Source organism: Camellia sinensis, chromosome 6 (assembly GCF_055761805.1).
Source record: "Camellia sinensis isolate YWXY chromosome 6, ASM5576180v1, whole genome shotgun sequence".
Lineage (NCBI taxonomy): Eukaryota > Viridiplantae > Streptophyta > Magnoliopsida > Ericales > Theaceae > Camellia > Camellia sinensis.
This window is the reverse complement of record NC_138966.1, coordinates 145,864,463-145,888,141: the sequence shown is the minus strand read 5'-3', so window position 1 is coordinate 145,888,141 and position 23,679 is coordinate 145,864,463. Positions and strand designations below refer to the sequence as shown.

At 34.7% G+C, this 23,679-nt stretch overlaps 1 protein-coding gene across 1 annotated transcript; it reads right to left on the bottom strand.

Moving 5' to 3' along the window:
- Positions 1 to 430: 430 nt before the first annotated feature.
- LOC114267088 (glycosyltransferase family protein) lies at positions 431 to 20,431 on the bottom strand. Its single transcript, XM_082875025.1, has 12 exons — positions 20,212 to 20,431; positions 9,039 to 9,115; positions 8,522 to 8,597; positions 8,359 to 8,431; positions 7,725 to 7,776; positions 7,321 to 7,382; positions 3,079 to 3,142; positions 2,835 to 2,892; positions 2,652 to 2,738; positions 1,261 to 1,354; positions 736 to 840; positions 431 to 587 (listed from the first exon to the last, which is right to left on the bottom strand). Exons 1-11 carry the CDS (start codon positions 20,292 to 20,294, stop codon positions 748 to 750), a joined length of 819 nt encoding a protein of 272 aa, XP_082731151.1. The 5' UTR covers positions 20,295 to 20,431; the 3' UTR covers positions 431 to 587; positions 736 to 747.
- Positions 20,432 to 23,679: the final 3,248 nt, after the last annotated feature.

Genomic DNA, 23,679 nt, shown 5'->3' with positions numbered 1-23,679 from the left:
CTCCAACTGAATGCTTGATTGGCAGTGTGGTCAGAAATTGACACACAATTTCCACACGTGGTTGAATTTTCATGTTTCCATAGGCAATTTCTCATTTGGTCAACTTAATCAAAATTTAACTCTTTCACAACATTCATTATTTAAATTTAATTTGCGACACAAATGATTTTTCTTTTACTAGCTGATGGACAAATATTAAAGTTGGCATATACGTGATAATATCCACCTTGGAAGAAATAGACACAAGAACCACATAAAAGATCAATTCAAGCCATTTTTTAAAAAACAGCTAGGGTCATTCTCCAACAATTTATTCATGTTGTACTTTAAACCATTTTATTGCATTCAAGATAGTTCTACAGGCTGTTAACTTTCTCTTCTATGCTACAGACTCTTCTGTAGTGACAAGTGCATATACCCTTGGGCTGCATTTTCTCTTTTAAAAATGAATTAATAATATAGATACAAGCACTATATAAATATCTGCCTCAATTTCAAACCCGCTTCAATAGCTCTTCTACAACAAAGAGCCGATATGGTTTTGAAAAGCTCCACCTCTCTCGAGTTTGTAGCTTTAGTGGTGCAACCTGCATATCAGTAAGGTGCAAAGACTCTGTCATGGATTCTTGTATGCCTTCTTTATTGAGTAATGGGATTTCACCATTTTTTACCACAATAATTGAAATAGACCATTCCCAGAACTGATGTTGGAGGCGTGTACAAGAGAAAACTTACCAAATTATGAAACTATGCACAGGGGCAAAGCCTCCTTGTATGCCGATGCGAACCATCACAAGAAAGCATTGATTGTGTTCGAGTGTACAAGCACGCTCCTGGATTCTGGAGACAAATAGGCAAATAATAATTCATTCAGGTTTAATCTCACATACATAATTATTTTAATTTTCTTGTTTTGTGATACACTCATGGGCTTCTCACTAGTTATCCAGATTTTTTATTTTTTTTCCATGAAAAATATTTCTTAAACTCAATATAACCATATTACGATTGTATCCAATTGTAATGGGAAAACAGAATTTAGAATTATAGTATAGCCAAATCTAAAATCATTGTGTATAACCCGATTCTACAGTCAAAGAAAATTCTAAAACAGCTTTATCAATTTGCAAATTTTAAAAGAAATCAATTAGAATTCACACGTATGACATAATAAGGCTGGTATTATCATTTATATTATATGACAATTTTGGAAATGGTATGCTTAATTACAAAACTCAATTGCAAAAAGAGCACAAGTACCAGATCTTTAGGCGCATCATCGACAACTTCAGCAGGTTGGTCTGCTCCAATGCTTGCCAAACATGCTCCTTTGCAGCTCATATATTTCTGCATACTATTTGCAACAAGAATAACATATAAAGATAAGAAACAAAAACAAGAAAAATAACAACAATAATAACAGTGTGTTTGGTCTGAGTTTTCTGAATTAAGTTTTTTGAAAACTGAGTTTTTTGGTTTTCGTGTTTTTTTTGTTTTTAATGAATATTTTTAAAATTTTAAAATTTTTTTTTACTTTTTTAGATGCATCTTACTTAGATGTATCTAAAAAGTAAAAAATTTGTGAAAAAATATTTTAAAAAGTTAATAAATACATAGAAATACAAAAAATGTACTGAATTCTTGTATTTTTTTTTTGTATTTTTGGTATTTAGTGAATTTTTAAAAGTTTTTTTTTACAATTTTTTTACTTTTTAGGTGTATTTATGTTAGGTGTATCTAAAAAGTAAAAAAATTGCTTAAAATATTTAAAAAATTCAGTAAAAACAAAAAAACATGGAAAATAAGAAAGTAGAATTTTCTGAAAAGTGTTTTTGAAAAAATAGAACCAAGCAAGCTAAAATTTTGCAGACATATCAAAGAAACAACACTGCAGGAAAAAGCAGCAGGCGTGGGAATGGACATAAAAGTTCTCAATGTAAGCTACATTGATATATGTTCATCATTGTTCACGAATGAATTGTCCACACCCCAAGGATACATTTGTTCCAACGGATTTCATCCATTTAAGAAAATAATTGAAATTTTAGATCAATTAAAGAAATAGGAAGGTTCTTTCAAAGCATCTGATAACACCCACCCCCATCATCACAAGAGATGAAGAAATCACCACAAATAACAACAGAACTGAAATGTTATTTCATGATAATTGCATAAATGATCCCAAAAAAGTTTTTTTTTTTTTGGTTAAATGTATAAATGGAGAATCCTTCTAAATATTACAAGAAACATAAATAATCTAGAATGCTATATGAAACAGATAGAATACTTACATTCCCATGTGGACGTCCATATGCCGCTTAACAATTTTGTATTTTTGCAAAAGAGAAACAAATAAAAACAAAGAAATGGCGTACATTTGGCAATTATACAACAATTTGCATTTGATTATTGTCCAAGATTAGGTAAATACGATATGAAAATTGAAAAAGAAATCCAATTCACCATATAAAAACCAACACACATATGTTTTCACACAAGTTGCTCAGTTTAGTTAATTGTAGATCGAACCCAACAAGCTAGAACAAAAATCATAGCCATAAAGAACGGTAAGCATGGTCAGCTATAAAATCAGCATATTCATAACCAAATAAAAAACTAATGCAGAAAAATGCATGAAAGATTAAGCTTACATTTCACATTGATTAAGCATTGACAGTTTGTTCGGAACACATGACTGCCCATTTGACTTGCAAACAGAATTGCATGACTGCCCTTGCCTTTCTCCCACGTGATTCAAAGCACAAAAAATTAAGACCAATAGAAGATAGGAAATATAATAATCAGAGAACAAAAAAATAACCCAGATAGCTCACCTTCCAATGATAACATTAATCCCAGCTATTCTTGCTTCCACAAGTGCATCAGTAGTCCCTGTTGTATTGTATTATAGTTGTCAATTCGAGGATTGTATCATGCATCAAAATCCTAATTGTGAGTCATGAATTGAATCGAATCAAGAATCATAAAATTCAGCACAAACTATAAAAAATAATGTTAGAAAACAATCGTTTATATGAAGGGAAAAAAAAAAAGATTTTGCCACATGTGCATTCTCACCTGAATAATTTGATGGAACAGAAAAGCAGTGGTGGAAATCACTAAAATAAGCATTTTCATGAACCTGAAATATTCGAAAAGGTAGTAAAAATAAATAGCAATACTAATCAAGAGGATTTAGTATAGTTGTGGCTATTTCATGAGGATTTCACAAAACAAAGAAACAGAAATAGATGCTAAAAGGTTTGAAAGGCAAGAGGAGAGAAGCTCGAGATATGAGGATAAAACCCAATGATGCAGGACAAATAGGGACAGCGCTGTAAGGGCTTTTCTGGGCCTGTGAAAGTGCTGAAATTTAAGAAAGAAATAAAGGAGAAGAAGAAAATAGGTATAGAAATTACTTCTAGAATCTCTTAGGCATCACACCTAGGGTTTTATAGACTAGGAGACTTCCTAAACCAACTAGAACCAAAAAAAGAAACTACTATAATATCTTTGACTTCCAAAACTAATTTAAGACCAACTAAGAAACATAAATAAAACTCAATTAAATAACTTGACCCATAAGACGACCCATAAGCGACCCCATGACAACAATAATAAAAATTATCAAAATACCCTTGACTTAAAAATCCTACAAAACATAAAAATAATCATAAAACAATACTAGAAACATAATTATACAAAATTCCTATCAGTTTCTCTATGAAATCATGCCAATGTCCAAATATCATTGCTTCTTTGAATTTAGCTTTTCTTGAGCCTCTTATACTCTGCATCATTCTCTCTTGGATGGAAAAAACTCAATCTTGAGTTTTATAGTGTTGGAGTATAAGAATTCACATCATGGATTCACATTAAAATCTTCAAATTGGTAGCATCGTTTCTTCTTCATTGGAGGTAGCAATGAAAGCAACAAGATATTTTTAACTCTAAAGCTAAATTTATCTAGAATGAAGAAATCAATTGAAGTAGAAGATGAACCCTTGAATTGATTAAAGTGTTGAGTTGCCCCATCATCCATTCCATTCTTTTTTGGCTTTGTAATATAGTGCTTACAACAAATTTGAATGCTCCTATTCGCATCAACAGACATGGATTCCATATTCTCAATCTTTTTCTCAACGAAAATGTCGTTTTGCAATTCAATTTTGCAATCCTCTTCTAACTCCAACATATGCTTTAAAGGCATATTTTGCTCAGCACTAGCAATCGGTTGCTTCAATTCTTCAATCCCGACAGCTTCCATAGCATCCAATTCCTCGCTTTGGACCCTAGTAATAACTAGATCTTCTTGGGGTGCTTTTGGATCATTAGTAAGAGCCTCGTTATCCTTCAAAATTTGGTTATCTTTCACCTTGTGCAGGTTTCGATCATTCTCCTTCACTTGTAGCTTTAATTGCACAAGCTTTTGATCTTTAACTCTAGCTTTCAACTTTGGCCCGACTTCTTGTGTGTACTCCATGTTATATTTTGACTAATGTGACACTTCTTGCCTAATAATAGGGCTTAATGCAAGTTTAAATCTAGCAAGTCTTTGACCTGATTCTTTCACAACTCGATTTTGAGTGTCAAGTGCCTCAAGTCTTTGCATATATTCTTCAAAGAAAGTGTTGCCATGTCTTGAATAAACAAGTTGCTCACATGACTCAACAAGATTATTTGAAGCTTAGCTTTCATCTCTTGCAGCTTAGCTTTCATCTCTTGCCATGTGTTTATTGGTGGCAATTCCAATCTTCTTATATCTTCTTCAACACGATACCACCAAAGTTGTGCCAAACCTACAAGTTTCATCTTGACAAATCTCGCTTTTCGATCATCCGTCCAATCATAGCAATCAAAATATTCCTCAATTGAAACAAGCGAATTAGAGAACACCACAGGATCATCCTTACTTCAAAATCTGGAACTTCTTTGTTATGGGGTATAACATACTGTGGCACATAGGATCTCCCACTTTGTAAGAACATAGTGGCGAAACCCTAAGCTCTGGCGAAACCTTAAGCTCTGATACCAAAACTGATGTAGGACGATTAAGGACAGCCACAACAGTAGGCTTTTGGGGCTGATTTTACACTGTTTAGGGTGCTGCGAACAGGCTGCAGGAATTGAAGAAAGAAAGAAAAAAAGAAAAAGAAAAGAAGAAGATAGATTTAGGAATCACTCTTAGAATCCCATAGGCATCACACCTAGGGTTAGGGTTTCATCACACAATCCATAAGAAGCTTCAAAAGCTCTGAAAAATTCTCTAAAATATCAACTCTATTGAATTATAAGCATTACATGACTTTATATAGAATTAGGAGACTTCCTAAACTAAACCAATTATAATCAAAAAAGAAAACTATTATAATATATTTGACTTCTAAATAAGAAACATAAATAAAATCCAATCAAATAACTTTATCCACAAGACGACCCATGGGCGACCCCTACAGCCCATGACAACAATAATGAAAATTACCAAAATACCCTTGACCTAAAAATCCTACAAAACATACAAATAATCATAAAATAATACTACAAACATAATTATATAAAATTCCTATCAGTTTCTCTATGAAATCATGCCAATGTCCAAATATCATTGCTTCTTTGAATTTAGCCTTCCTTGAGCTCTTATACTCTGCATCACCCATGCTTACTCATGATCTTCATAAGTTCATCAGTATCTAATTCAACTGAGTAAAAAGCTACAGGTCCATATGTCAGTTAGAGCACTCAATCTTCATTACTTGCCCCTGCTTTCGATATACAAGCAGAAAACTGATATAATATGAAACAGAACAAAACATCCTTGTACATCACGAATTGCCCAAGACAAGCCAGAAAAGTAGACAAGATGAAATTGGGTGTTCATGGTACTTCTTTTTTTTTTTTTCTTAAACAGAATGTATGGCCGGTACGGCCCCATACAAAGCGAGATTCACAACCTTGCCCATGACAGTGGAATTGTGAAAATGATTCATATAGTTGACCCCACCTAAGTGGGAAACAAGGCTTAATTCGGTTCGGTTCGGTACATCTAAATTTTGAGAAGAAGGCCATTTGTTTTAGGATAAGGCATCTTCTCTTAGTGGATAAATGCACTAAACTTTAGCGAAACAGACAAGGAAACTACCCACAGTATCTGTGAAGGGAACGGGTTTCTCCTTTCCATATAAGAAATGAAAATTCCGTCCCACCCTTGGTCTCCTCCACTAGAAAGTTGAGTTAAGATTAACATCTATGGCTGCTCCAGGCGTAATCCAGGTCAATCAGGTGCAACACAAATCTTGAAAGATTATGACAGTCATATATATCCTTGCCATTTTCTACAAACCCATCCCATTTTCTACAAACCCATCCTTGAGATTATGACAGTCATAAAGATTATGACAGTCATAGCACAAGATGATTATAAAAAATAAAAAAAAAGAAAATCACTAAGGGGTTATGATTTAAACTAATCCAGCCTCCTGAGACACAAACTGATTCTCTCTCACAGATTGGAATCCAAGACTGATGAAATTAGAGGCCTTTAGCTCTCCAAGATTACTGCTTTTATGTTGGAGGACTTCACTAGGATCATCTGTCGAAAGTAGTTCTTTATAATGGGAAAATCTCTTCCCCTTGTACTCTTTCTTCATCTCTAGTAATCATCCAATTTTTAAAAGAAAGAGCAATCGATCACCCCCGCCCCTTCCCTGTTTTCACGATGTGTTGAGGACATAAGAAACATTTTAAGCTGGTGGCCACAAATATATAGAGGGTAAACCCCATTAATTTCATCAGCAGTTTAAAAAACTAGCTTCTCATTTCGTTTAGATTATTTGTCTGATATAATTGTATATATAGAAACTTATTAACTTAAGCTAATTTAATTAAAAACCGATTAAATCATCCAAATAAACTATATCAAATGAGCCATAATAAGGCTAGTTATTCCCTATTATTTCAATTTAAAGTTGCAGCATACTTAGACTTAAATGATGTGCTAAGGGGAAGCAAAAACTTATGATGAGTAAAGAAATGGAATTTTCACAGGAAAGCAAAAACTTATGATAACCTTTTTTCCTGTTACATGGCATATTCATCCTGCAATAATAAAGTGTCTCGTTAGAAGTCTATAACTCACATCTACAGTGCAAAACCAATCCTAACTTCCACATCACTGTCCAACAGCATCGAAAAATGCTAATAAATAAATACATTAAATAATTTAAAGTATGACTTCCATGGCATACACTACAAGTTGAATAAAGATAATAAGCAACTTGAAACAGAAACAGCAGGAACTGGAACCTACAGATCACTACGTACCACACTTTCAGAATTATGGCGACATCTTCCAGAGCAGAAATCAAAAACACTCAAATAGGTCCCTGCCAAAAGAACGATGGAAATTCATCATCCTTGCAAAATTTTATAAAATGAGGAGGGAAAATATAAATCATGTCAGGCCTAACCATAACAACAAAACATCCACATTTTCGTCCCAGTTTTTTTCCATATCACTTGCAGAACTGTTACGTATTCACTGGTCAGACCAGAGAACAGAAACAATTTAATCTGGTTGATAGTTGACCTCAAGTATTCTCCTAAACAGGATCTATCAAGTGGTAGCTATCCCAAATATTGAATACCAAAATCTTATCAGTACATGTATATATGTATATGCAACACACCCAAAACTCCTATCCTCCTCAAAATGAGTAGAATTTCACCTGCAGTTGCTGGCTTAGATATCTTCACCTTCAGCGCTAATTCCTTCTGCGTCTGTCGAAAGAATTTCATGGTGAAAAGGCAGTGACATTTATAGCATCAAAGATCAAAAGAAGACGAATTTCTAGAAAGAGAATCTCCCAATTGGGAATACAAGAGCTTTGCTCTGAAATCAGAAGTTGGTTATCAATCAACTAATGGCCTATTTATAGACAAAGCTACCCAACCACTAACATGCGCGTCAACAACTTACATCAGCATCCATTTTTGCAGACGTTATCAATAATTTCAAATAGTAATAATAATAGTACCCTGTTTGGTTGAGTTTTCAGATTTTTTTTTTCCTTCCAAAAAATAGAAATGTTTGATGAAAATAAACAGCCAAAAAAAATAATAATTAATTACTTTTGCCCCAAAAAAGAGAAAACCACACGAAAATGATGAGGATTTTTTAAATTTTTTTTTTTAAAATCTAGTTTATCGTTTTTTTTTTTTTTTTTTGGGGGGGGGGGGGGGTGATAACAACAACAGAAACATATTTTGAAAACGCAACCAAATAGGGTTAGCAGACGTATTTCACAAGTTGCAGTAGCAGCAGCAGCAGAAAGCTAATTAAATTCACTTTTGACACTATACTTTTGCAGGGTTCTGGCAGCATGAAACACAAAATTCGTATGAGTTGCAGCACTGCGAAGCAAGGTTGCATCCACTGCAAGCAAGAAGAAATAATGTTGTCAATCTGTCTGGAAGAATTCCACTCAAAGTAACATTTCAAAATACCAAATCAAAGATAACTCACTGACAAGCAAATTGCTCTCCTTTTCCAGGGCAGCAACGAGACTCTGGATCCACTGATAGTGCATCACATACATGGCCTAAAATTTAAAACAACTGTCATGAGATGTGCAACAATGACATGTAACAATGTAATGTAAAGTTCTTAACTTTGAAATGCATTATAATATTTAAATCCTAATAAACAATAAATCAAAAATTCAGAAATGAAAGTAATTTTTGTTCTTCATTTTTCTTCCCCTTCCCTGTCTTCTTGTTCTTTGATCCTCCTATACTTCTCTATCCCTCAAGTATACAAAGTTGCCATTCATAAGTAAACTCCATTCAGTTCCACTATGTTAAACAGCCAAACAAAATCAGCTTCCTTGTTCAAATAGCAATCCACCAAGGGCAACTAATGTTAACATTTTGTTTGTAAAGACTCACATAATATCTAACTATTATAATTTATAAAGGTACAAATACCAGTAAGCATGACAGAAAGCAACACAAACTATAACATGGGAGAGCAAAAAGCATACCATTGTCATCAGAGAGCAAGTATCTTCCTTGAACTGTAGTTCTACAAATGTGTTTGCCTTGAAGACTTGCATCCTTCCTATAACGCAGAAGTTAAACAAATAAAAAATACGAACAGAACGGGGAAAGTGCAAAAGGATAAAATAAAATAAAAAAGCTTTCAGTATCCCAAAAGAAAAGATCAACAATATGCAAATATTTCAAACACATAACTCCATAAAAGTGAAGTAAAAAACATTTTTGTATCTAAAACATAGTTGTCAAATCGTGAATTGAAATAGCCTTGTACTAAATCGCGAATCGAATCGAATCGAATCATGAATTGTAAAGATTCGATCACTTTTTTTAAATTACTTTGAAAAATATATTAACACACACTTGGATGTTAAATATATCTTATAAATATAAAATATTTAGACTTAAATCAATGAAAATGTTGTCTTGAATGATGATCACATGGTCTAATAGGTAAGAAGTTAATACATGTTCCCATGTAAGATCACCATCACACATTTTCTTTTTTTTTTAGATATTGTTTATCAACCATTCTTAATGCTGGAAATTTGTGTTAATGTATATAATATGATAGTGGTGTTGGTGGTAGATAGTGGCATGTATAGAATATGATAGTGGTGTTGGTGGTAGATAGTGGCATGTATATAATATGATAGTGGTGTTGGTGGTAGATAGTGGCATGTATAGAATATGATAGTGATGTTGGTGGTAGATAGTGGCATGTATATAATATGATAGTGGTGTTTGTGGTAGTATATAATATATAAGTGGCATATAATGGGTTATAATGATGTTTGTAATATCTCCTATATAAGGAGTGTCATTTGGTCTTGTAAGATAAGAAGTTTTGAATATAACAGAAATATATTTCTTCTTCCTCATATTTTCGGAGTTCTTCTTCCTCATATTTTCTAAGTTGGTATCAGAGCAACAAAAAACACAGCAGCCCTAAAACCGTCATAGCCATGTCGGAAGTCACGTCCGAAACCACTTCAACCCCTGCCGCTACCATTCCGGTGAAAACGTCCAACTCTCACTCTGTCCAAATCACCACCATCCGCCTAAATGGTGATAATTTTCTCCGCTGGTCACAATCTGTCCGGATGTATATCCGTGGGCAAGGAAAGATCGGTTACATCACTGATGACAAGAAGGCTCCTGCTGTCAATGATCCGCTGTTCGACAGTTGGGACGCTGAAAACTCCATGGTTATGACATGGTTGGTCAATTCCATGGAGGAGGATATAAGCTCTAATTACATGTGCTATGCTACTGCACAAGAATTGTGGGATAATGTTAGTCAGATGTATTCTGACCTAGGAAATCAATCTCAAGTTTTCGAATTAACTTTGAAGTTGGGAGAGATTCGTCAAGGAGATGATTCCGTCACCAAATATTTCAATTCGTTGAAAAGGTTGTGGCAGGATCTTGACATCTTCAACACATACGAATGGAAATCGGTTGACGACTGCAACCACCACAAGAAAACTGTGGAAGACAGCCGTATTTACAAGTTTCTTGCCGGCCTCAACATTGAGTTCGATGAAGTGCGAAGAAGAATTATTGGCAGACCTCCTCTCCCATCCATTGGCGAAGTATTTGCCGAAGTCAGAAGGGAAGAGAGCCGAAGGAGCGTCATGCTTAAGAAAAAAGGTACCGGTGAATCAATTGAAATTTCTGGTTTAATTAGCGATGCTGCGGCCAACAAGGCTGCAAATTACCAGCGCAGGTTTGATGATAAGCCACGGGTCTGGTGTGATTTTTGCAACAAGCCTCGCCATACACGCGAAACGTGTTGGAAGATCCATGGCAAACCTGTCAACTGGAAAAGCAGCAAACAAGGAGAGAAGAATCGTGGCTTTCCTACCGCTAATGAAGCCGATTCAAGTCCCTTCAACAAAGAGCAGATTGATCAACTCTTAAAGCTGATAAAATCCAACTCCTCATCCGGTACTCCTAGTGTTTTGTTGGCACAAACAAGTAGAAATCCCAAAGCCTTCTCTTGCCTAAACTTCTCTCCGTGGATCATAGATTCCGGTGCCTCCGATCACATGACTAGTTTTTCCCATTTATTTAGTACCTATTTCCCTTGTTCTGGTCATGACAAAATCAGAATAGCCGATGGTAGTTTTTCACCTATTGCAGGAAAATGATTTATTAAACTAACTGAGAAAATTAATCTCAATGTTGTTCTTCACGTCCCCAACTTAGCCTGTAACCTTTTGTCTGTCAGTAAACTATCTAAGGATTCTAATTGTTGTGTTACATTTTTTGAATCCCATTGTGAATTTCAGGACCAGAACTCGGGGATGATGATTGGGCATGCTAGGATGCTTGAAGGTCTTTACTACTTTGATGAAGTACCTGTTAGTAATAAAAAAGCCCAGAGCTTTAATAGTACTAGTTCAATCTCTGTTCGAGAAAAAATAATGCTATGGCACTATAGGCTAGGACATCCTAGTTTTTTTTATCTGAAACATTTATTTCCAGAATTATTTAAAGGGATTGATTGTTCTTCTTTTCATTGTGAAAATTGCATTTTTGCAAAATTTCATCGCTCTACTTATTTGCCAAAACCTTACCAGGCTTCCAAACCTTTTTATTTGATTCATAGTGATGTTTGGGGCCCTTCTAAAATCACTACTCTTTCTGGTAAAAGATGGTTTGTTACATTTATTGATGACCATACCCGCTTATCTTGAATTTATTTGATGAATAAAAAATCTGACGTGAAAAATTTATTCACAAATTTTTACAATATGATTGAAAACCAATTTCAAACCAAAATTGGTATTTTACATTCTGATAATGGAACAGAATATTTCAATGAGCAGTTGGGTGAATTTTTGAAAAAAAAAAAAGAATTTTTCATCAATCTACATGTCGGGATACCCCTCAACAAAATGGCATTGCAGAACGAAAAAATAAACATCTACTTGAAGTAGCACGTGCTATAATGTTTTACATGCATGTTCCTAAATATTTATGGGGTGAAGCAATTTTAACAGCCTCTTATTTGATAAACAGGATGCCTACAAAGGTGTTAACATACAAAACACTTTTTGATTGTCTCAAAAAAATTTTTCCTGACACGAGGTTGTTTTCTGATTTACCCGCCAAAGTTTTTGGATGTACTGCCTATGTTCATGTTCCCAGTCAATTTCGTTCAAAACTTGACCCCCGTGCTATAAAATGTGTTTTTTTGGGTTATTCCTCAAACAAAAAGGGGTATAAGTGTTTCGATCCTCAAACCAAGAAATTTCATGTGAGTATGGATGTGTCATTTGTGGAAACAAAATCCTATTTCCCCAACACTTCTCTTCAGGGGGAGACAAGTGGAGTAGAAGACCGTTTTTGGAATATTTCTATCCCGCTCCCCAATGTCATTTATCCTACACAAAAACCACATCTGTCTGATAATGATCACTTAGGAGAACCAAGTTCTATGGTGCCTAATCAAGAAGATTCTTGTTTAGGGGGAGAAGTACTACAAAATGATCTAAATCCTGAGCTTCAGGTTTATACTAGGAAGCGATTTCATCTGAGGAATAATGACCCGAATGTCCATCCTAATGACCCGAATGTCCACCCGAGTTCTGGCATCGAAATTTTAGGTAATCCTATTCCTTCTATTTCCGACCTTGATGTTCCTATAGCAATTAGGAAAGGTGTCCGAAATTGCATTAAACATCCTATTGCAAATTACCTCTCCTATCAAAGACTGTCTAAAAATCATAGAGCTTTCACATCTAGGATTTCACACTTGTTTGTTCCAAGGAATATACAGGAAGCATTGGATGATCCGAATTGGAAATTAGCAGTCATGGAGGAGATGAATGCTTTAAGGAGAAGTGGTACTTGGGAGATAGTTGATCTACCCAAAGACAAGAAAACAGTTGGGTGTAAATGGTTGTTTACGATAAAATGTAACGCAGATGGAAGCGTTGAGAGATACAAGGCGAGACTGGTGGCTAAAGGCTTCACTCAAACTTATGGGATCGACTATCAGGAGACGTTTGCTCCTGTTGCTAAAATAAATTCCATCAGAGTACTGTTATCTCTTGCAGTAAATTCAGATTGGCCTCTACATCAACTTGACATTAAAAATGCATTTCTCAATGGTGATCTTGAAGAGGAGGTGTTCATGAGCCTACCGCCGGGATTTGAGTAGAGACTTGGAAGCGACAGAGTATGCAGATTGAACAAGTCATTATACGGACTCAAACAATCACCAAGAGCGTGGTTTGAACGCTTTGGGAAGGCAGTTATCAGTTGTGGCTTCTCGCAGAGTCAAGCAGATCACACAATATTTTATAAACATTCAAAAAACAGTAAAATTGTAATTTTGATTGTTTATGTTGATGACATCATTTTAACTGGTAATGATGAAGCAGAGTTAGCAGCCCTCAAAGAGAAACTCGCAAAAGAATTTCACATTAAGGATCTGGGAGCCCTCAAGTATTTCCTCGGAATGGAATTTGCAAGATCCAAGGAAGGTATATTCGTTAATCAGAGAAAATATGTTCTTGATCTCCTTGGAGAAACAGGTATGCTTGGTTGTAAGATGGTGGAGACTCCGATCGAGCCTAACTTGATGTTAGAAGCTGCTAAGGCTGAAGAAGTCAAAGAGAGGGAACAATATCAGCGACTTGTAGGGAAATTGATTTACTTGTCTCATACGCGGCCTGATATTGCCTTTGCAGTCAGCATGGTAAGTCAGTTCATGCACTCACCAGGGGCAGAGCACTTTGAGGCCGTTTATAAGATCTTAAGATATTTGAAAGGAACTCCAGGGAGAGGCTTACTGTTCAAGAAACATGGACATCTTCAAGTTGAAGTATACACAGATGCAGACTGGGCAGGAAGTGTTACAGACAGGAGATCAACATCCGGCTACTGCTCCTTTGTAGGTGGGAACCTAGTTACATGGCGGAGTAAAAAACAGAATGTGGTAGCTAGAAGTAGTGCAGAAGCAGAGTTCAGAGCTGTTGCCCATGGAATCTGTGAAGTAATGTGGATTAAAAGAATTCTTGAAGAATTAAATCTTTCTCACCCGACACCTATGAAGGTCTATTGTGACAACAAAGCAGCTATATCTATAGCTCATAATCCAGTTCTACATGATCGCACAAAACATATAGAAGTGGATAAACATTTCATCAAGGAGAAAATCAATGCTGGCATAATCTGTATGACCTACCTTCCAACAGGTGAACAATTAGCTGATGTGCTAACGAAGGGACTACACAAGAAGCGATTTGATAAGCTGACTAGCAAGCTGGCTATGGAAGATATCTTTAAACCAGCTTGAGGGGAAGTGCTGGAAATTTGTGTTAATGTATATAATATGATAGTGGTGTTGGTGGAAGATAGTGGCATGTATAGAATATGATAGTGGTGTTGGTGGTAGATAGTGTTAAAATTTACCATCACCTACCACACACTTACCATCACCTACCACACACTCACCTACTACACTCACCTACCACCACCATCCACTAGACCTACATCTATATAAGGAACCATTTGTAATAGACAGATAATTAATCAATATATCAATCAATAATACATAAATTTTTACATGGTATCAGAGCAAGGTTAAGAATTTAATATTTTTCGTTTCACCGGCGGGCGGCAACCTCGCCTTGGCCGCCCGCCGAACCTCAACCTAGTCCGCTAGAATTTTCTACATATACCTTCACTCTTCTTCATGCCTTTTGTGATCATGGCACGAAGAAGCCTGGTGTCCAAGTCATCAGGATCTCAAGCTGATCCATAAACCACCTTCACGGATTTAACTCCTTTCCCTCCCGTCACCAACTGTACAGCAAGCCTACCAAGCTTCTCTGCTAGCAGAACATAAGGAGCCAACTCAGAAAGAACCTCAGCAGGGACCATGGGAGCATTCACAGCAGTTGAAGAGCTTGGAGCTGACATGGATCAGAGAGGATGAAGGACTCGTCCGAGTCGACTCGTTTTCGCCATTTCCAGACGAAGGTCTCGAAGGAGTTTTCTCTCTTTTGAAGTCCCACAAAGATCGAAGCTCAATATCTCTCCTTTGCAGAGACTGGTACAACGCCGAGCGATGGACTCGAACCCATTGCTTCAACTTCGAACCCATTATCAGCCTGTCCAAATTTTTCCTAACTGTGGATTTCGACATCCTAACAGTGGGGTGGTGCTCTCTTGCTTGGACTGTTTCCTTGCTAATGGATCCTTGTATCGCTTCGAGTATGGAGTCTCTAAAGCCAAGCTCCTATTCAAACTCAGAGGTGGCACGTGCACCACTGCAGAATCATGACTTTACCAGCTAAAGGGTCGTGGAATCTTTCGATCAATGCAATTACAGAACTCTTTCCATATTTTTCCACCACCCACTATCTCTTAAAATATTTTATCATTTTTTTCCATCCAAAACCTCATCATCATATATTCTCTCTATATGTTAATCTGTACACATATACCTATATATAAATTGCTTTCTTTTACTTTATCTATATCCATATCTATATATATTTATTTTGCTCCACCTTTTTCAGCGTGTTTCTATTCTCTTCCACTTTCTTTTATTTTCTATCTATATATCTACATATTTTTTATTATTATTATTTACCTCCACATACGAGCCCACAGATTCCCCCACCTCTGCTTTTTTAACTCTTTATTTTATTTTATTTCATTTCCCACATTGATGTTTTTCATATAATCCATCTACCAATATTTTTTATCTATTTACTTTATCCCTTGTTTTATTTCATTTTCTTTAAAAAAAATAAAAAAAAAATAAAAAAAAATAAAAAAAAAAACAACAACAACAACAACATTTTACAATCTTATCATTTCTTCATGCCGGGGATCAACCCCGATCAGCATTTTACACACACACACACAAAAAAAAAAAAAAAAAAAAAAAAAAAAAAAAAAAAAACAACCAAAACAAAACACCCAAAACAACCACCTCTACAGGCAAGCTTTTTCTTCTCTACTCTGCCGCCGGTCTCTTCTTCTTGCCTCCGTCCTGGGCGGCCCTTGACGGTGTTGCCTCCGTGTTTCCCACTCCACTGGGCACGATCACTACTCCCTGCTCCTCCACTGCAGCATATGGCGGACCTCCAAATCGAAACATCACGGTGGCCTTCCGCTTCAGTTTCTTGTTTTCTGCCTTTAGCACACTTATCTCTGCTCGCGCATCCTTATACATGCGTTGGAGCAGAGCCAGCTGGGAATTTAACTGCTGCACCTCATTTGTCCTACTCTGCAGCCGGTGCGACAAGTTTGTGACCGCCGTCATGCTTTCCACACATGACTTCAAAGTATACTGATTGGCCTCCACATCCGACTGCACTGCCATTCTTTGCTCCACAGACCGCATCGGAAAGTTCAACGGAGTAAACTCCGGGGCGCTTGGTTGAGGTTCCAGTGCCACCGCACCAGTTGTCTCTCTTGTTCACTCGTTGAGGTCGGGAAAGAGAGTGAGCAGCCCACGGGACGACGAAGCCATTTTCTGGGCAAGTGTTACAGAGTCTCTCTCTCAGAAACGGAAGAGTTTTTTCAAAGGATTTTCGCAGTTTTTTTGTCTCAGCCTTTTGCCTCTGCCTCAGCCTCCGTCTTGGTTAAATAGCCGAGGCAGCCACGCGCATCGCGCGCCTCTTGCCACCAGAAGACAAAACGGGCGCGCAAGCCAAGGCGCCCACGTGCCTCGCCATCATGTCCGGCACACCTTTTTATGACTTGGGCTCGCCTTTTGATGGCACGCCTTTTTATGGATTGGGCACGCCTTTTGATAGATTGGGCACGCCTTTTGATAGATTGGGCACACCTTTTGAGGGTGCGACTTTTTAGGGGTCCGACAAGACTCTGTAAACTGTCCCGACATTGATTCCGGTTAGTTTCTACAAGGGTCCGACAAGACTCTGTAAACTGTCCCGACATTGATTCCGGTTAGTTTCTACAAGGGTCCGACAAGACTCTGTAAACTGTCCCGACATTGATTCCGGTTAGCTCCTTTATGGGTCCGACAAGACTCTGTAAACTGTCCCGACATTGATTCCGGTTAGTTTCTACAAGGGTCCAGCAAGACTCTGTAAACTGTCACAACAACTGTCACAACATTGTCTGCTACAACGGTCCGACATGACCCCATAAACTGTCTTCTACATCGGTCTGACACGACCATACAGTGTCTCCTATCTTCTTTTATTTTTATGTATTTTCTGGTTTTGTAACTCTCCCCAAACTCAAGTTGGTTAGTTCCTATCCTCCTTGAGTTTGCGGGGGGCTGTTAAAATTTACCATCACCTACCACACACTTACCATCACCTACCACACACTCACCTACTACACTCACCTACCACCACCATCCACTACACCTACATCTATATAAGGAACCATTTGTAATAGACAGATAATTAATCAATATATCAATCAATAATACATAAATTTTTACAGATAGTGGCATGTATATAATATGATAGTGGTGTTGGTAGTAGATAGTTGCATGTATAGAATATGATAGTGGTGTTGGTGGTAGATAGTGGCATGTATATAATATGATAGTGGTGTTGGTGGTAGTATATAATATGTAAGTGGCATATAATGGGTTATAATGATGTTTGTAATATCTCCTATATAAGGAGTGTCATTTGGTCTTGTAAGATAAGAAGTTTTGAATATAACAGAAATATATTCCTTCTTCCTCATATTTTCGGAGTTCTTCTTCCTCATATTTTCTAAGTCTTAATAAAAATAAATAAATAAATAATAAAAAGTAAACAAAGACAAACTCTCAATTTTCAAATAACAATAACTTAACACTAATGTTCATATTCATAAGCATACATCCTTATTTTCTACTTCAATATTACCTCACCCATGTAATATTGAAGTATATTTATTTCAATAAAATAACAATATAATTCATATTGCAAGTTACTTTAACCTTAAAAGATACACTATGATTTCTTTTAAAGAAAACAATGAGAAGAAAGGGTTAAAAGAATATTGGGTCTAGCTCAATTTGATTTGATCCTATTGAAAACTCTATGATCTCCAAAATAACAAATCATGTATATATGTTAGTTATTTTTGTACTAAACACTATTAGATGTTGTATTATGTCATTTTAACTAAAAAATAGAGAGAGAAAAATAATCGAAATATGTCGGTCATGATAATTTCAAAAATTGCATGAATTGTAAAAAGTGAATCAAATCATGAATCGATAATGAATCATGCAATTCATAAAAGATTCACTTCAAAATAGATCATCCATGGATTTGTATCGATTTTGCTAAAATTGTGAATCAAATCGTGAATCAAATCACGAATCATAAGATTCTGATAACAGAGACCTAAAGAAATAGTTAACTTTTATTTGACAATATCACCTAGCATAAATGGTAAACACCAAAGAGCATAACCACATAAAGATTTTAACAAACCAAGTATTGAGTCCTTATCCACTTATAAAAATAAAAAAATATATTTTAAAAAAAGGCCACAAATCTACTGGTGCAAGTTGGGCGAACTAGACCTGCCCAAGCCCAACCCAAATAGTGCTCAACATTAGCTAGGCATGACTTGCGAGCCCCAGACATTAAGCCGAAGCCTAGCCCAAACTCAATAAATTCCATTCAGGTTAGGCTCAGTTTGCTCACAAAAAATTGGGCTTTGTGCTATTAAGCTTGATTTTTTGGGACCTTTGTTGGCCTAGAAGTCTACAAGTAAATCTTTTAGGCTAATTGTAACATGTTTTAACCTATATATAAATTAGTTCATAAATGCACAATCTAAAGAACCTAACAAAATCACAAAAGAAAGAAATTGCTCATAAAAATCCCAATAAATTGCTTAACCCTCAAATTTTATTGGGTCAGCTCATGTTGCTCAGGTTGGGCCCGTCCAAGCCTACACATATCTCATATGCGAGAATTCATTTAATAGTTATCTTCTCCAAATAAACAATTCTTAAGATGTGGCTCTGGTGAACATTTGAAAATGCTTATTTTACTCCTCCCTTAGGGTAAAATAAAGTGTCAGTGTTTTACTCCTCCCTTAGGGTAAAATAAAGTGTCAGTGTTACATAGCTTGTCCGATATGAGAATTTCATTCCATCCAATATATAAACATAATAGACAAAGATATTAAAGAAATTACTCGATAAATTATTTGATGCTTGCCTTAACCTGCAAATACATTGGGTATCGTTTTTCCCGTACCCTTAGTCATGTACCTATGGAGCTCTTGACATTTTGTTGTGTACACAAATAAGGAAAGTAATTAGGTTTAATGTATTTTTACATACATAGAACACCATCTATGACATTGTAATCTAATAAATTGGAAAAGTTCCAATTTACGAATCTGAAAATAGTCTCATGCATCACCATATACTTTGAAGTTGTGCCAACTTGTTTCACCACTAATCATCGTGACTACCAAAATTTTATGTGTCTCCGCTCATTATCCCGATGGCCCTTTCAGAACTTTGACTTCAGTCGGGAAATTAAATCACTTGGGATAGTCTATAAATATTTTCTATTGTTTAAAGGAAAGACTGGACATGGTTATAGACGCATTTTTTGTCACGTTGTTTTCATAAAAGGTTTATATTCTTCATCGTCTCCACTGCTAAATTACGTACTCACTGCTAGTATATATGTGTGTGTGTGTGTGTGTGTGTGTTCCTTTCTTGACATTTATGAAGTTTGTTTGTTTTCAAGATTGGACGATGAAATATGCTGGTCATTGGACCCAACTGGTCTTCTTAAATGTTACATTCCAATTAATGAAAAATAAGGCATGATTTAGCACAACCAAAATACAGATAGATCTCAACACCCTTTATGGGATTTACTTCAAAAATTCGACAATTATAGCTTCAAAAGCGTACTGCGAAACGAATAATCTAATCAAATACACGAACTTTATAAATTTTTCACATCCACATCAAACACCAATTACTAAACCAGGCAAAGTCTTACAAAAATTAAATATTGGCCATATGAATTCTTGCAGAAAACTATTGATTTAAACACATTACATGTCGATACTTCTCAGAACTCATTATGGGTCAACAACATTTCCAAGAATACCAAAAAATAAAATGTTTGATTCGAAAATTTCGACAATTTTCTAGGAAACCAAACGGGGAAGCATTACCTGATTGCTGAAATTGGAGATGTGAGATGAAGGATTAACAGATGCAATAGAAGGAAGATGAGAGCTAAACGAGGTTTAGGCATTTCCAGCTCTGGATTTCGATGAAGATTATTTTGAAACCCTCGTCTCTCGGTCGGACTCTCTCTGTAATCCTTCTTCTTCCTCGTAGTTAGGGACTTGGGTCGGGTTAACAGACAAATCCAAACCCAACATTAGCGGGGCCCTGTGTGGTATTTTTTTTTTTTTGTAAAATATTCAATATAAATTAAATAAGTTAAAATAGTTCATAAAAAAAAGGGTGCTGTTATGGTGTGCAACCCCTTAAAGTTGCACACCATATGCAACCAACACAAATGGTGTAAGTGAAAAGTGTAAACATAAAACAGGACAGCAAACAGAAAGGCGTAAGTGTAAGGTGTAAGTTGCACACTTAAGAAAAGTCCTAAAAAAAATATCACATCTAACTCATAATCATTTTATTTTTTCTCTTATAATCATCAAATTAACTATAAATAATAAAAGAATTATCTTTTCAAACACAATTATTTTAATCAGGTTAAAATAATTAAAAAGTCAAATATAATCGATTTCCCAAACAAGTCCTTTATTATAATTTTTCGGTGAATTACACTTTGCCCTTTATTTTGTCATTCTTTATTTTGGCTAAGTTTGGCATCCTTCTAAAAAGTTAAAAAATCACTATCCTATTTAAGTCATATCATCTTATTTAAGTCACATCACCTCTTTATTACATCACTTCAAACTTATTTAATAAAAAAACAAAAAAAAAAAACACTTATTTAGAACATCTCAAACAACCTCGGCTCACGTTTTTTCTTCATTTCTCATATTTCAAGTTTTTCTCTATTTATTTATAAAGTTAATTTATGTTTAAAATTATATATAAAATGTCATTCTAGTTGTCACATATCATAAAAAAAATTATTATATTAATATTTAGATTTTTTTTCAAACGTACGAGTTATATATAATAAAAAAAAATGTCGCGTGATTATTAATGTGTCATTTTCTATCTAATTTTGTATATAATTTTATTTTTTAAAATAATTGAAAAAACTTGAAACGAAAAAATAACTAAACCAAAATAATGTGTCATTTCTATCTAATTTTGGGAGAAAAAAATAACTTTAAGAACCAAAATGGAAGAATAACTAAACATAAAGAAGACAAGTATAATGTATCCCAACTTTTTTCATTATTCTTTATTCATTTTACAAAACCATCTCTCCTATGAAGTTTGGGATCAAGTCTTATTAAATTTTTCTTATTCTTTTCCCTTTATTTGACAAAAACAAAAAGAACAATTATTTCTAACATATTTTGTGTGCTTTCAAATATGACTTACCCTAGTAACATATAAGTTATTTTTTAACATGATGATTGTATAATTTAAGTCAAAAAAAAGAACAATTATTTCTAGCATATTGTGTTCTTTCAAATATCATATTTTGAGTGACTTACTCTAATAATAGATATATATATATATATATATATATATATTATTTTAGAAAAAATTATTTATAAGTCCTATTAGAGAGACTTATATTACATATGGTCCTACTAAAAAATTTATGTGCCCATAAGTTCTGTGAGAAGTTTGTTGACACATTTACCCTCAATATTAGTTGTTAATATCATAAATAATAGTAAAACCATATATAGGAAATTGAATGTTACCATAGATCATATCTATATAAACGTAACGTAATGTGACACCTACATAAACGTAACGTGAAACTTATGATTTATGGTAACATGCAATTTAGGAAATTACATGTTACCATAGATTATATCTACATAAACGTAATGTAACGTGACACCTACATAAACGTAACGTGACACCTATGATCTATGGTAACATTCAATTTCCTTATGAAATTAAATGTTGTCATAGATTATATCTATATAAACGTAACGTAACAAAACACCTACATAAACGTAACGTGACACCTATGATTTAGGGCAACATTCAATTTCCTATATAGAAAAATGAATGTTATCATAGATCATATTTATATGAAACGTAACGTGACACCAACATAAATCAACAACATTTTCACATTCAATTTAAAAAAATAAAAACTCATTAAGTTTGCGAGGTGTCACGTTACGTTTATGTAGGTGTCACGTTACGTTACGTTTATATAGGTGTCACGTCACGTTTATATAGGTGTCACGTCATGTTACGTCTATGTAGGATCTTATGAAATACATTCCTATCTAAATAAGACTTGAGACTCTATAAGAAATTACACAGGCCTTAACCTACCATAAATGTTTGAAAAAAAGACTTATAAATAAGTTTTTCATCATTTTAACGTGATAATTATATAATTAAATTTTAATTTTAATTTTGACGGTATAATATGATCATGTCTAATCTTATATAATTAAAAATATGGTACTATAATTAATAATATTTACGAAAACTTCAATTTGTTATTTAATTGGCTGAATTCTTTTTTTATTCTTTTTGGGTGAATCGGCTGAATTCATTACTAGTCACAAATGGCAACTCTAATGACCGGCACTAGTGATGTAATGCCTTGAAATATTCAAACCCAAGTTTATCAGACTAATGCCTATCATATGATTTATTTAATGCATTACTTTGCATGTCAAAACATTAATTTATTTAATAGTGAGATTGCATTGCTACTCGTATAGACGCATGAATTTCAATGTGAACAAAGTGGGGTAATTATAATTGAACAATTTCACTCTTAAGTTATGTTTGACACGTTCATTTGGACTAAAATAGTTATATAGGATAAGACTGACTATTTTAGTTAAATAAGATAAAATGTCACATTCAAATCATAATTATTTTATTTTTCTCTCACAACATTCAAAAAAGTTAAAAAGTCTATTTCAAACGAAATTTTTTAGCCTCTTGCTAAAATAATTAAAAAATCAACTCACATCCCAAACGAAGACTTATTCAAAATTTGACTTTGAACCAAGATGGAGGATTTGTCCAATTTGAATACAATTACATAAACTAAGGAGTTAGACTTGAACCAAACTAAGGAGATGTTGTTGAACTACTTTTGCCAATTTGTCAAAAATATTGAAAATTTGAATGGAAAATGTTTGGGAGGTCTAGAAAATGAGTTCTAATAGTTTTAATATGTGTATGGACCTCATCTGATTGTGTGTGTGTTTTTTTTTTCCACGTCACTAAAACTCAATTGAAACTTTAATTTTAAGTGGATGAACCACTGTTGAATTGGAATTTTCAATACATCAAAACCCATTATTTGACATATATACCAATAACTTATGCCGGGCCACCCTCTAATCTCCCACCTCATGTTTGCGGTTTTGCAAATTAAAATCCAGTAATCAACAAGTGAAGTATATTGAGAAACAGATCTTATCTTATATTATATATAACCTTAGGATTGCATGCTTTAGAATTTAATATTAAACATGTTTGTAATATAT